Source organism: Vigna angularis, chromosome 4, assembly GCF_016808095.1.
Source record: "Vigna angularis cultivar LongXiaoDou No.4 chromosome 4, ASM1680809v1, whole genome shotgun sequence".
Lineage (NCBI taxonomy): Eukaryota > Viridiplantae > Streptophyta > Magnoliopsida > Fabales > Fabaceae > Vigna > Vigna angularis.
Window position 1 is genome coordinate 9,525,862 of NC_068973.1, and position 11,881 is coordinate 9,537,742.

At 28.5% G+C, this 11,881-nt stretch overlaps 2 protein-coding genes across 2 annotated transcripts; both read left to right on the top strand.

Annotated features, from left to right (window-relative positions):
• The first annotated feature begins 4,793 nt into the window (after nucleotides 1-4,793).
• LOC128196191 (protein RKD1-like) lies at nucleotides 4,794-5,960 on the top strand. Its single transcript, XM_052876423.1, has 4 exons — nucleotides 4,794-4,888; nucleotides 4,987-5,135; nucleotides 5,234-5,574; nucleotides 5,715-5,960. The coding sequence occupies exons 1-4, from the start codon at nucleotides 4,794-4,796 to the stop codon at nucleotides 5,958-5,960; spliced, it is 831 nt and encodes a 276-aa protein (XP_052732383.1).
• Nucleotides 5,961-8,240: 2,280 nt separating this feature from the next.
• Nucleotides 8,241-10,225, top strand: LOC108331311 (GDSL esterase/lipase At1g74460). The gene is made up of 5 exons (XM_017565966.2): nucleotides 8,241-8,512; nucleotides 8,732-8,862; nucleotides 9,062-9,301; nucleotides 9,494-9,743; nucleotides 9,843-10,225. The coding sequence occupies exons 1-5, from the start codon at nucleotides 8,275-8,277 to the stop codon at nucleotides 10,085-10,087; spliced, it is 1,104 nt and encodes a 367-aa protein (XP_017421455.1). The 5' UTR covers nucleotides 8,241-8,274; the 3' UTR covers nucleotides 10,088-10,225.
• The last annotated feature ends 1,656 nt before the right edge of the window (nucleotides 10,226-11,881 follow it).

Here is an 11,881-nt window from a genome sequence, read left to right on the forward strand (position 1 = left end):
GCTCACTGTTAGCCACCTCATACAAAAATTTAACGTCGTTTAATTTTAAGGACTAATTATAATAGTTTCAAAACTAAAAGGACTAAAAACCATAAAAGTTTCGAGTAGGGACTAAAACCAAAATCGTGTGATACTTAAGGGACGAAAAACATATTTAACCCATATAACAATGCATGTTCTTGAAGTTTTTAACCGATGGGTCCATTAAATAAAAAATATTTAAATTTTACTTAAAAAATATTATAATTTTATAAATATTTTTTATTTAACATTTTTTTCTTTAAATATTTTTGAAGAATTGGTTTATTTGATTCTAGATGGAAGTTTTTTAGAAATCTATTATTTACAATAATATAAAAAAAAACTAAAAATTTATTTTAATATTTATTTTATTTTATTCATAAGTGTTTTACAAATTAATATTTTAATTATTTGATATTATTATTTTATATTTTATTTATATTTCTTTTATTATTGTATGTGTATGAAAATTATTTTATTTTATTTTTTATTTATTTATTTATTTATATTTATTTTGTCATGAATATTATTTTACTTTTACATATATTTTTTTTAATTTTTTATTTATATTTTTTTGTTTTATATGTGTATATAATTTATTTTATCTTTTTATCTACTTATTTTATTTTAAAATAATTTTTTATTTATATTTATTTTGTTGCCTCATAAAATTGTTTTATTAATGAATTATTTATTATTTATATTTTATTATGTAAAAATTAAACTAATATTTATTAATTATTATAATATAATAAAAGATGATACTAGAACGTTTGTTAATTTTTTTGTCATTTGATATTTCTATAATATTAATTATTTTTTTTATATTACTATTTTTTTATGATATTTCATTATATAGTCATTTAATAAAATTTAACGTTAAAAAATATATTTTAGTTTTAGTATGTAAAATACTATCATTTAAAAATAATAATATTGATATTTATTTTAAAGTTAGTTGATTTTTAAAATAAATAATTATTTTAGTGTGTGCGCTTACACACATTTTAATATCATTAAAAGTTTTGTAACATATTTTTACATATTTTATAATATGTTAAAGAATATAATATATTTAAAGTATTATTTTTTTTATATAGTGTTTTTTTCTTTTATGATTTCTATTACTTAATCATTTAATAAAATTAAATTTAAAAAAAATATATTTTACTTTTATTTCTTAAAATAATATTATTTAAAAAGTAATATATGTTTTTTGATAAAAAAAATATAAAAATTTGTGATAAAAAAATTTTGTCTTAAAAAATTCATTATTAATTTTTTATGTGAACAGTTTCTTTTATTAATATTTTATTATTAAATAACGTTTTCTTGGCAAGACTGAATATGAACTAGAGAAGAAGAAAGAGTAGATACAGTTCTCGCAATTAACTGAACCGAAAATGTTATAAGTTCAGTTTTTAAAAACTAAACCATAAATAGTATACTGAACTTTTAGTAAAAATAAATCAATTTTTTTAGTATAATATAATATAATTAACTATAGTGCAATATAGATAAGTTATTTTTGCTCAACCTTAATCGGCATTAATTTTGGAGGATTACGGATAATTCATAAATGTGGCCATCTAAAGATGTACAGCATCAATGATTTGTCACATTTGTTTCGGAAGTTTTTGAACAATCATCACAATGAAAGAGATTTCATTCATCAAGTATGTATTCTACTCCTATTTGTTTCTAACATAATTTTTATACAGTATGTACATCCTATATAACCTAATTTTTTATTATTTAACTAGGTGACAGAAAGCCCTCCAAAATTTAGGATGGTTAAAACAAATTTAAGAATTAGATATTTTTATTTATTAATAAAATAATTTATGTTAAATTGTATTAGAATTTTATTTAAATTTTATTTTTCAATTTTTTTATAATGTAAAATTATCTATCGAAATTTTCATAATTAATTTCATTTAATATTTATTTTTCAATAGATGATAAGGTTAATTTGTGTAACTTTTGTTGAGACATGATCTTAAATAAGTTTTTATTATCATTTTTCATTTCTATATTTTCCTTTAAGATATTTAATTATGAAAATAAATTTAATCCAACGAACAATCATGTTTCAAAGATTTTCTAAGGTTTAAGCATTTTTCATTTAAAAATATATAGTCTATGACTTTAATTTTTTTACACTAAATAAATAAAATATCTTTAAATATTTTATATTGTCAAATCTACTTTATTGTATGACCGCCTGGTCAATTATTAACGGGATGGTCCAAGATAGAGAAATATCCACCAGAGCTCGATTAACTAATGGTTTGGCCAAATTTTAGAGATGACTGAACGGTTACGATAAAAAACATTAAAATGATTAAACGATTACGACAAAAAACATTTAAACACCTTAAATGTCATTAATAATAAAGTTTGCAGATAAAATATGTTTACCAAACCATGATTAAGTCTATGTTAATTATAGTTTCATCTCGAAACCGAGTCTAAAGTAAGAAGATAGATGATATGCGTATATTACAAATTTAGGACTTCCCGGTGATAATACAATAATCAGAGTAGTTTTGGTATATATCCCAATAGAGTAGTTTTGGCATATAACCCTATACAGTCTGACAAAGGAGCATTGTCAAAGGACTTTGGTGAACTTTGTCATCTGGATTGTGAAAGCAACATTAGCTAAAACGACATTAGCAGTTTTGGAGAAAAGTGTGACGGAGAATGTTTTGATTGTGACCACAAACTCCACACCCAAAACATCTACTTTCAAGCGTAGTAATTGCTTTATCTATAATATTAAAAAAGTAATCAATTCTTAATGATTCTCAGAGAGATTTTACAATTTCATTCTCAACATTCTTCATTATTCTCTATCTCTATTTATTTGTTCTTGAACATATTTGTCTATTATTTTATTTTTTTGCCAATCCATATACTTATCTATGTATTTTTATATGAAATCAAAAAATTATAATATATAAAACACTATTAAAGATAAGTATATACAAAACAATAAGTTAAAACAATAAATCTTAGTTCTAGTTGTTAAGAAAATAAACTCCATCATACACTTATAATAGGTTGAACTCTTTCTCTTCTTCAGTAAATGCTTAAATTTAATTTCCAAATTTCAATTTTTTCATGAATCTGCACAATTTATTTTGAAATTAATTATTAATAAAATAATTAAAAAAAAATATTGTGAAGATCAATCACACAATTGATCAAGATTTGTTAGCTAATTAATATTTTAATAATCACTCATAATATTTTAATTAAATTTTATTCTCAAACATAATTTTACAATTAATTTAACAGAGATATATTAATACTATTTTTTTAAAGAGCTTTCTCTTAGAAGATCCTAAGCAATTCCTTTATTTTTTGGACCTTAATTCTAATATCCATAATATAATTTATAAATTGATATTTATTAATTAGTTAGTAATCTTTCAAGTTTAAGACTTAACAATTTGATTATATTTTTATAATACCAAGTTATAATTATAAGACATGGAGGAGGAGTTATTGGCATAGAAAAGCTTCAAATTGAATGAAAATGGAAGAGTTCATAGAGTGAAAACACGAAAATGAAGGTTTTTGGAAACAAGGAAAAGAAAAGAAAGGTGTGCATTTGAGGATTGACATGGGTTTTAAAAGGATAATATCAATTGCTTACAAACAATGTGGAAAGCCAATTAGAAAACACAATGAACCAATGTAATATGGTTGTCTGTGTAAAATTTACATCGATTAGTTCTACCATTGATGATTTAATATTTATCCACACTTATTAAAATCTGTCACTAGGATTTTGTCTACAATGGTTGCACCAAAATCAATTTTATTTATCGATGTAAAATAAACTTTTATTTTTCACTGGAAAACATTTGATAATCTTTAGCATAGAGTTTTTGGAAGATTCAAATATCAGAAAAACTTAAACTTCAATCTATCTAAACCAATCCGATACTTATCTTCTCAAATCTTCACCATAATGCCCTCTCTCTTCCAACTTCACGCAAATATTACATACCTTCCACATTTTTTCTTAAACTATACTAAGGCTCTTATTATTGTTTTAAAACTTACCCAAATATTTTCTTTATAAAACCTTACTTTGTTACCTTTTTTTTTAATTACATTTGCACCTGTTAAATTTTAAAAATATTACACTTGCACTCCCTAATAACAACTAATAAGAGAGATAATTGTAATAGTAAAAAAAGTAGGATATAGCTGTAATATGATAAATTTTCAAAGGAATATATTTGTAATTTATTCTCTTATTACTATCATTATTTAAAGAAATATCATAAGTTAACTATTATAAGAACTACTTTATTTTATGAACGAAATAACTGCCTTATCTCTTGATAGTTATTTTAAGAATTTTATAAAAAATACAAAAAGTGAATTTAAAGATAATTTACTCACTGTTTTAATAACATTGAATGCTACTTTAATGTAATTAAGTTAATTAAATTTAATTAAGTCGGATCAAACGGCCATAGAAAAATCATGTTTATACGAACGGTGATAAATTTACAATATATAATATATTTAAGATTATGCAGAATTAATAACCAGGTATATCTTGGTAATTGAATTCATCTTGTAACTCGTACTATCGCACACGTTAAACAATAAATCATTCGGCCGCACATTCTTCTATAAAATTAATTACCACACTACTTTCATTCATTCATCATTATCATTAAAATTCCAATATATATTGCCGATTTCTCTGCTCATTCCACAGTATACTATGGTGTCAACGAAGACATATGGAGAATCAGCAACTCACGTTTTGGAATTCTAATTATCAAATTGATGAAAACTCATTCGCACCAACGTGCCAATTTTCTTATGATTATTTCAGGTTAAGAAACTTGTCTGCTTTCCCTTACTTTATTTCTCTACACTTTTGAGTTTCCATGTAAGAAAAAGTTACCATGTTAGCATCTTTAATTTCTGCAGAGGTAATGCCAGTGATGGGTTTCATTGGCCCTATGAATTTCCTCTGCAAGATAGCTATTTTGATGTTGTCCCATTCATGAAGTGTTATTATCCCCATGACATTTTATACGAAACTTTGCCGCTTGAACCAACCCCACTAAGTTTTCAAGGTTGTAAGTATTAGTATCAGTTTTTTCAATGTGTATGCAACCATCCATTGTTCATGTTCTTGTTTTGATTTATTATATCTTCTGAGTTGCTGGTGCAGACTATGACTTCAGTGATGTTAAAAACGTGCTTTCTGCGTGGAACGAAGTTGACGTTTCAGATCATAAACCTGCGTTTTCATCAAGCAACGATGGTGGAAGTGTGAATGAGACGATGGAAGAAGTGAAGGGAAAACAACACAGAGAAGAGAGAATTAGTAGCAGTGCGAGAATTCTGTCAAGGAAAACCGTTTCTCAGTACTTCTACATGCCTATATCACAGGCTGCTAAAGAGCTTAACGTTGGTCTCACACACTTGAAGAAAAGGTGCAGAGAATTAGGTATTCAAAGGTGGCCACATAGGAAGCTAATGAGTCTGCAAACCCTTATAAAGAACATGCAAGTAAGATCTCACTCTTTGAATTGCCAATAAGTTCAATGTTTTAAACTGCATTTCCAGTGGCTATTTTTTTGCAAAAGATGATTTATACTTGTTCATTACTACTATTATTATTATTATAGTGAATTGGGTGGGTGATGCAGGAGCAAGTACAGGCCGAGGGGCCTGAAAATGATGAAAAAATAAGGACTGCCATTGATATGTTGGAGAAAGAAAAGAGCATGGTGGAGGAAAAACCAGATTTGGAACTTGAAGATAAAACAAGAAGGCTTAGACAAGCTTGTTTCAAGGCTAACTACAAGAAGAGGAAACTCATGACCATGACTTTCATGGAATCCAATCTTCCCTTGATGCCCTATGCCACAAGTATTGACAAAAGGGGTGAATAAAATTGTCATCAGCCACATATATATATATATATATATATATATATATATATATATATAAACTATAAAACAACTATAACTTTGGTTCCTCCTTCTACTCTGGTAAGTTGAAGGTTTCAAGATAGTAAATAAAGAATATATATGTATGCTGTGACTATTCATGCTGTTTATTTTTCTGTCCTTTCTTTTCTTTCTGTTTTTATTTCAGCCAGCTTTCATTGCTGAGTATTTTAGTATTACGTGCGTCCAGTACGATCAAATTTCTATGTTCAGAGTTTTTCTCCATTAAAAGAGATCCGGAAGTAAGGTGACTGAAACAGAAAAGAAATATAATGTTTTCAATATTTTTTACTCTAAACCTATTATTTCGTATAACATATATCCTATCTTATTTTGAAGACGAGGAATAAACATTGCAGTGTTTTTAAAGAACTGTAGCTATTCTTCAGTTGCCTTGACGCAGCTGTTATGACCATTTTAAAGCATTAACGATTGATTTGTGATGTGACTGTAGCCATTGTAACCATAGTTTAAAACTTTTAAATGTTGTTTCAATGATCATACTGTAATTAAAATCCCCAGAGACTCTTGCGTTGCCATGTAATGATTTCATTTTATTGATTAGATACTCAATCTCAGTTAAGTTTTTTTATTTAAACTTTTCTATTATTTATGTCTAGTGCATTGATGTGAGGTTGATTGCATGCCTATATGTTTTCCCTTATGAATGAATCCCTTTGATATTGGTAACCAATAAATCATTAAATTATATTTTGGAACATGGTGTATGAAACCATCATTATTATTAAAGGTATTTTTTACGTCACTATATTCATATTATTTTCTATATATGAATAAAATTAAAAACGTTTTCTTTAATACGTAATAACTTTGGACATACTAACTAGAGAGATTTAGGGAAAAGTGAGTTGAAGTCAGATATGTTCTAAGCTTTTAGATACCCAAAGAGCTTCATAAACTACATTTCGATTAACTAAAAAAATCTTAAGAAACTACTATGTAAATAGAGTAATAATATGTTTTTAATGTTTCACGTTTCTGTATATCTTATAATTTATCGATCATAATAAAATTAAAATAAATTAAATAAAAATAAGATTAAGATCCATATCTATAATGTCAAAGTTAAATCCCTTATGAATAAGGAAACATAAACATAAATTATTGTGTAAGTTACCCAAAAATTATAACAATTAATCAATACTAAATGGAGACAAAAGAACTAGTTTAGGAATTCAAGCATTGAGTGAAAGAATAACAAAATAAAATAGTTTAGGAAAAAAAGTAGGAAGACCTAGGTAAGGAATCACCATGGACATTGTTTTACCTCTGCCTATCCAAAGAAACTGGTCCAACTGAACCAATTTGAGAGAAAATACAAAATTTAACTTGGAGATCGGATTTTAAATCAATTGAATAGCTGCACAAAAGGAGGCAGAGCCACAATGATAACTTCTTTTTAGTTGATTTATCATGTAATAGTTATATTACATTAATTTTAATGTTTTATATCATTTTTAGGAGATAAATTTTTCTGTTTCAAATCTTATAATACTCATACTTTACTAATTTTATTTACTTTTATTTTTAGGAGAGTATTATGTTTTCCTATTAATATTTGTTGAATGTATTATTTTTTAAAATAAATATATTTTTGTAAGCCTATTTTTTAGATATCTACTTTTATAGTTGAACTTATGTTGTAGATTATAATTATATTGATGCTTATTCGGTGTTACAATTATGATATAAAATCTGATAGAAAAGATGAAAAGTAGATACTAAGAAAAAAAGAGGGTGGAAATAATTTATAAAAAAATGAAATATTTGTTTATGATGACTGAAGTGAAACACAATTTGAGCAAGCAATCATAGTTAGGTGTACTTACCACAACAATTCACTAGAATAATTTCATATATGTTCCTTGAAGATTCGACCAATAAGAATCACCCGTCTCAGAAATTCATCATTCTCAAACACGCTTAAACTGCATTCTGCGAGAGTTCCACACCAATGGATTTCAAGTTGAAACATTCACCAAATCATGGTTTGATCACCCCAAAATAACTAAAAACATGACTTCAGAATGGGTAGTTGCAGTAGGTTTGAATCAGTAATAGTTGGTCCATCAAACGATCTACTTCACTCCGTTAACATTGCTACCAAACTTAAGCACAATCTCACATTCTACACTTCAAAAATTCATAACTATAATGATATAAAACCAACTAAAGTGCTTCAAGCTACAAGGGAGGTGTGACTTAACCTGAAGAGATTATCACTTGATACTCAAACATGAAGTTCCATCTCTCTCTATTTGTTATAATAGGTATCATTTTTGGAATAAAACTTGAAGGGTGCCAATGCAAGGTTGTGCAGTTCATTTTTGGAGACTCCCTCTCAGATGTTGGAAATAACAAATACCTTTCTAAAAGCCTTGCTCAGGCAAGTTTACCATGGTATGGTATTGATTTCGGCAACGGACTACCTAATGGTAGGTTCTCCAATGGTCGCACGGTTGCAGATATAATAGGTAAATCTTTCACTTCTTATATGTAGATCCTATAACAAGTATCTTTCACTTAATGTTTTATAATAGTCATACATATAACTTTATGTGGTTTGTCAAAGGTTTTTGATACCAGGTTGAACAATTTGTTAATATATGTGAAATTAAGGTTTGTTCTGTTATATAGAAACACAAAGCATGTTTTTGTGTTGTTTCACTCTGTAATGATATTCATATGTTCAGGTGACAACATGGGACTTCCTAGGCCCCCAGCATTTCTTGATCCTTCTTTAACTGAAGATGTTATATTGGAAAATGGGGTGAATTATGCTTCTGGTGGTGGCGGCATATTGAATGAAACTGGCAGTTATTTTGTAAGTTGCTTAGTGTAAACTTTCATGATAACTATTTGAGCATATGAGCATAAGAAGGCACTGATAATATGAGTTATACTACACAATGCATAAACGTGTTAGAACATTCAATAAGAATTGAGATCATTCACTTAAATTTACCTACTTCTGAGGAACAAATCCATGACACAGTTTGAATGAAAAACCATTCCTCTTGCAGATTCAAAGGTTCTCTCTGTACAAACAAATTGAGCTGTTTCAGGGGACACAGGAACTGATCAGAAGCAGAGTTGGAAAAGATGAGGCAGAAAAGTTTTTCCAGGAAGCTCGTTATGTTGTTGCTTTAGGCAGCAATGACTTCATCAACAACTATTTGATGCCTGTTTACAGTGATTCATGGACATACAATGACGAAACATTTGTGAACTACTTGATGGGAACTCTTAGAGAACAATTGAAGGTTTATTTATTAATCCACTCTAACACATATTAACAACATATTTAACATATTCTATCTGATCTGCTAGTAGAAGGTAGTTGGAAACTACAGAATTATGCTGTCTCAGTTCGTATTTCATACACCTTACGTGTGTTGTTTTTTATGCTTGATTTTAGCTTCTAAAAAATTTTCAATTGACATTTTATTATTCAGCTGCTTCATGGACTTGGAGCCAGGCAGTTAATGGTGTTTGGGCTGGGCCCAATGGGCTGCATTCCCCTTCAAAGAGTGCTTAGCACATCTGGAGACTGTCAAGACAGAACAAACAAGTTGGCTATCAGGTTTAACCAAGCTGGAAGCAAGTTAATAGATGAGTTGCAAAAGCAACTTCCCAATTCAAGCTACAGATTTGGAGATGCATATGATGTTGTTAATGATGTTATTAGCAACCCAAACAAATTTGGTAAGTACAAATACCTGAGACATAGATCATTAAACATAAATGTTGAAAGGAATTTGATACATTATTGTTCATTTCTTTTTAATGACGTTTTGAATGTAGGATTCCAAAACTCAGACTCACCCTGTTGCTCCTTCGGGAACATTCGACCAGCTCTTACGTGTATTCCTGCATCAAAACTGTGCAAAGACAGAAGCAAGTACGTTTTCTGGGATGAGTACCATCCCTCAGACAGAGCCAATGAGCTAATTGCGAATGAGCTGATCAAGAAATTTGGGTTTATGCGTGCTGACCAAACAAATCCTCCTTCACCATCACCTGCTATTGCCCCGTCTTCAAACCATTAATCGTGGATATGAATGTTTTGTTGTTGTTTTTAAGTTGGCTTCAACAAGTTTCTTTAGGATAGAAAATAATGCAAGTAAATTAATTTATAGGAGTTCTTTTATATAAGTTTTCTAGATTACTATTTTTTTTCTCTTATAGAAAGTCTTTGTGAAAATTTCATCCAATCTTCTAAATTTGTAGCAGATTCTGCTGGTCCTTCACTGCTCTTAAAGTTGACGCCTTTATAATTAGAACTCGGATTAAAACTCATTAGCCAATCCAATTCATCATGATTCAAACTTTTAAACAAAACTACAAATTTTGTTACGAATAAAAAACAATATAGTTGATTAAGAATATGACTCACTTGAATTAAACTCGTCTCACTTGAATTAAATTCATAGTAAACTCACAAACTTACCCATAAATTATAAATATTAAATTATACTAAAAAAACGAAAATCTTAAATATTTTTTTACATCTAAATGTATTTGAATTGTATTATTTTTATGATTTTAGATTGTATTTGAAGTTTAACGTCATTTTCGATTGTATCTAGATTGAACTTTATTTAGATTTCAATTAGAAAAAAGTTGTAATTTTTTTTAAATTAATTTTTTTTTTGTAATTAAGTAAGTCAACCGGTTTAACTCATCAACCATGATAGATTTGACAAGATTTAAATTTTTCGAACTCGTTAATAAATGAGTTAGATTGAGTTAATTCGATCTCTAATTATAATAAACATTGGTTGAAGACGATTTTGATTAACATAAATTAAAAATAATATATGTTGATTTTAATTGAATAAATAGTATTTAACTTTAACTAAAAGCATTATTAATATTGATAAAAAGATTTCTAACTAATTAAAATAGGATTACAATATTAACTTGTATTAACAAAATATAATTTTGGCAATGACAAGGAAAGATATTGAGTTTATTACCATTTCACTTGAATTAATAATATTTCTACTATGATAGAATCAAAGAGATAATATAAAAGTCACTAGTGCAGAAAAAGGTTTATAACGTCACCTATTAGACGTCCGACTCTCGAATATCCAACGTAAAAAATGATCGGTGGCACTTCGGTAAATAAGTTAATGTTGTAGACGTCTGATGGGGGTGGTCTCCGACGTCTATACTGACGAAAACGCCAGCTCCTCCCAGTCGGACGCCAAAATGTGGTAGAAAATAATTTTTTACAGCTCTTAGACGTCCGACTGGAAAGACCCCGACGTCTCATGGTGGCAAAGAATACCAAAAGTCATTTTATTTCGCAGTGTAGACGTTCTGGCCCCTATGTCGGACGCCTAATGACTTAGCAGGTAGGTGAAAAGGTGTCCTGTTCCATTGCTATAGACGTTCGGACCCTTATGTCAGACGACTAATGACCTGACAAGTAGGTGAAAAGGTGCCATGTTCTATTGCTTTAGACGTCCGGGCCCCTATGTCGGATGTCTGATGTCTCTATACACGTCCGGGCCCCATATATCTGACGTGGATAGCCTCCGCCAAAATTAATTTCTTAAATACACATAGACGTCCGAGCCCCTATGTCGGACGTCTGATGTCTCTATAGACGTCCGATGGGCGAGGGCCTCGACGTCTAAGGTTGTTTTATTACACTTTGCGTGAACTCGGGGCAGTTACGCGCACTATTCATCATCTTCCTCCTCGCGTTTTCTCTCGCGGCTTTGCATTTTTAGGTTCGTTTTTTCTCTTTTGGACCGTTTAAATTTACTTTTACTCCGATTAAATTAGTCTTTGATAGATTATCTTCCATTTGAACCGATTAAAATGAGCTT

Excerpts from the sequence above, each read along its gene's own strand:
- LOC128196191 (XM_052876423.1), top strand. The coding sequence starts at position 4,794 with ATGGAGAATCAGCAACTCACGTTTTGGAATTCTAATTATCAAATTGAT. Across the intron at positions 5,136-5,233 it reads AACCCCACTAAGTTTTCAAG|ACTATGACTTCAGTGATGTT; the intron begins GTTGTAAGTATT and ends TTGCTGGTGCAG. Across the intron at positions 5,575-5,714 it reads CCCTTATAAAGAACATGCAA|GAGCAAGTACAGGCCGAGGG; the intron begins GTAAGATCTCAC and ends TGGGTGATGCAG.
- LOC108331311 (XM_017565966.2), top strand. The coding sequence starts at position 8,275 with ATGAAGTTCCATCTCTCTCTATTTGTTATAATAGGTATCATTTTTGGA. Across the intron at positions 8,513-8,731 it reads CACGGTTGCAGATATAATAG|GTGACAACATGGGACTTCCT; the intron begins GTAAATCTTTCA and ends TCATATGTTCAG. Across the intron at positions 9,302-9,493 it reads CTCTTAGAGAACAATTGAAG|CTGCTTCATGGACTTGGAGC; the intron begins GTTTATTTATTA and ends TTTATTATTCAG.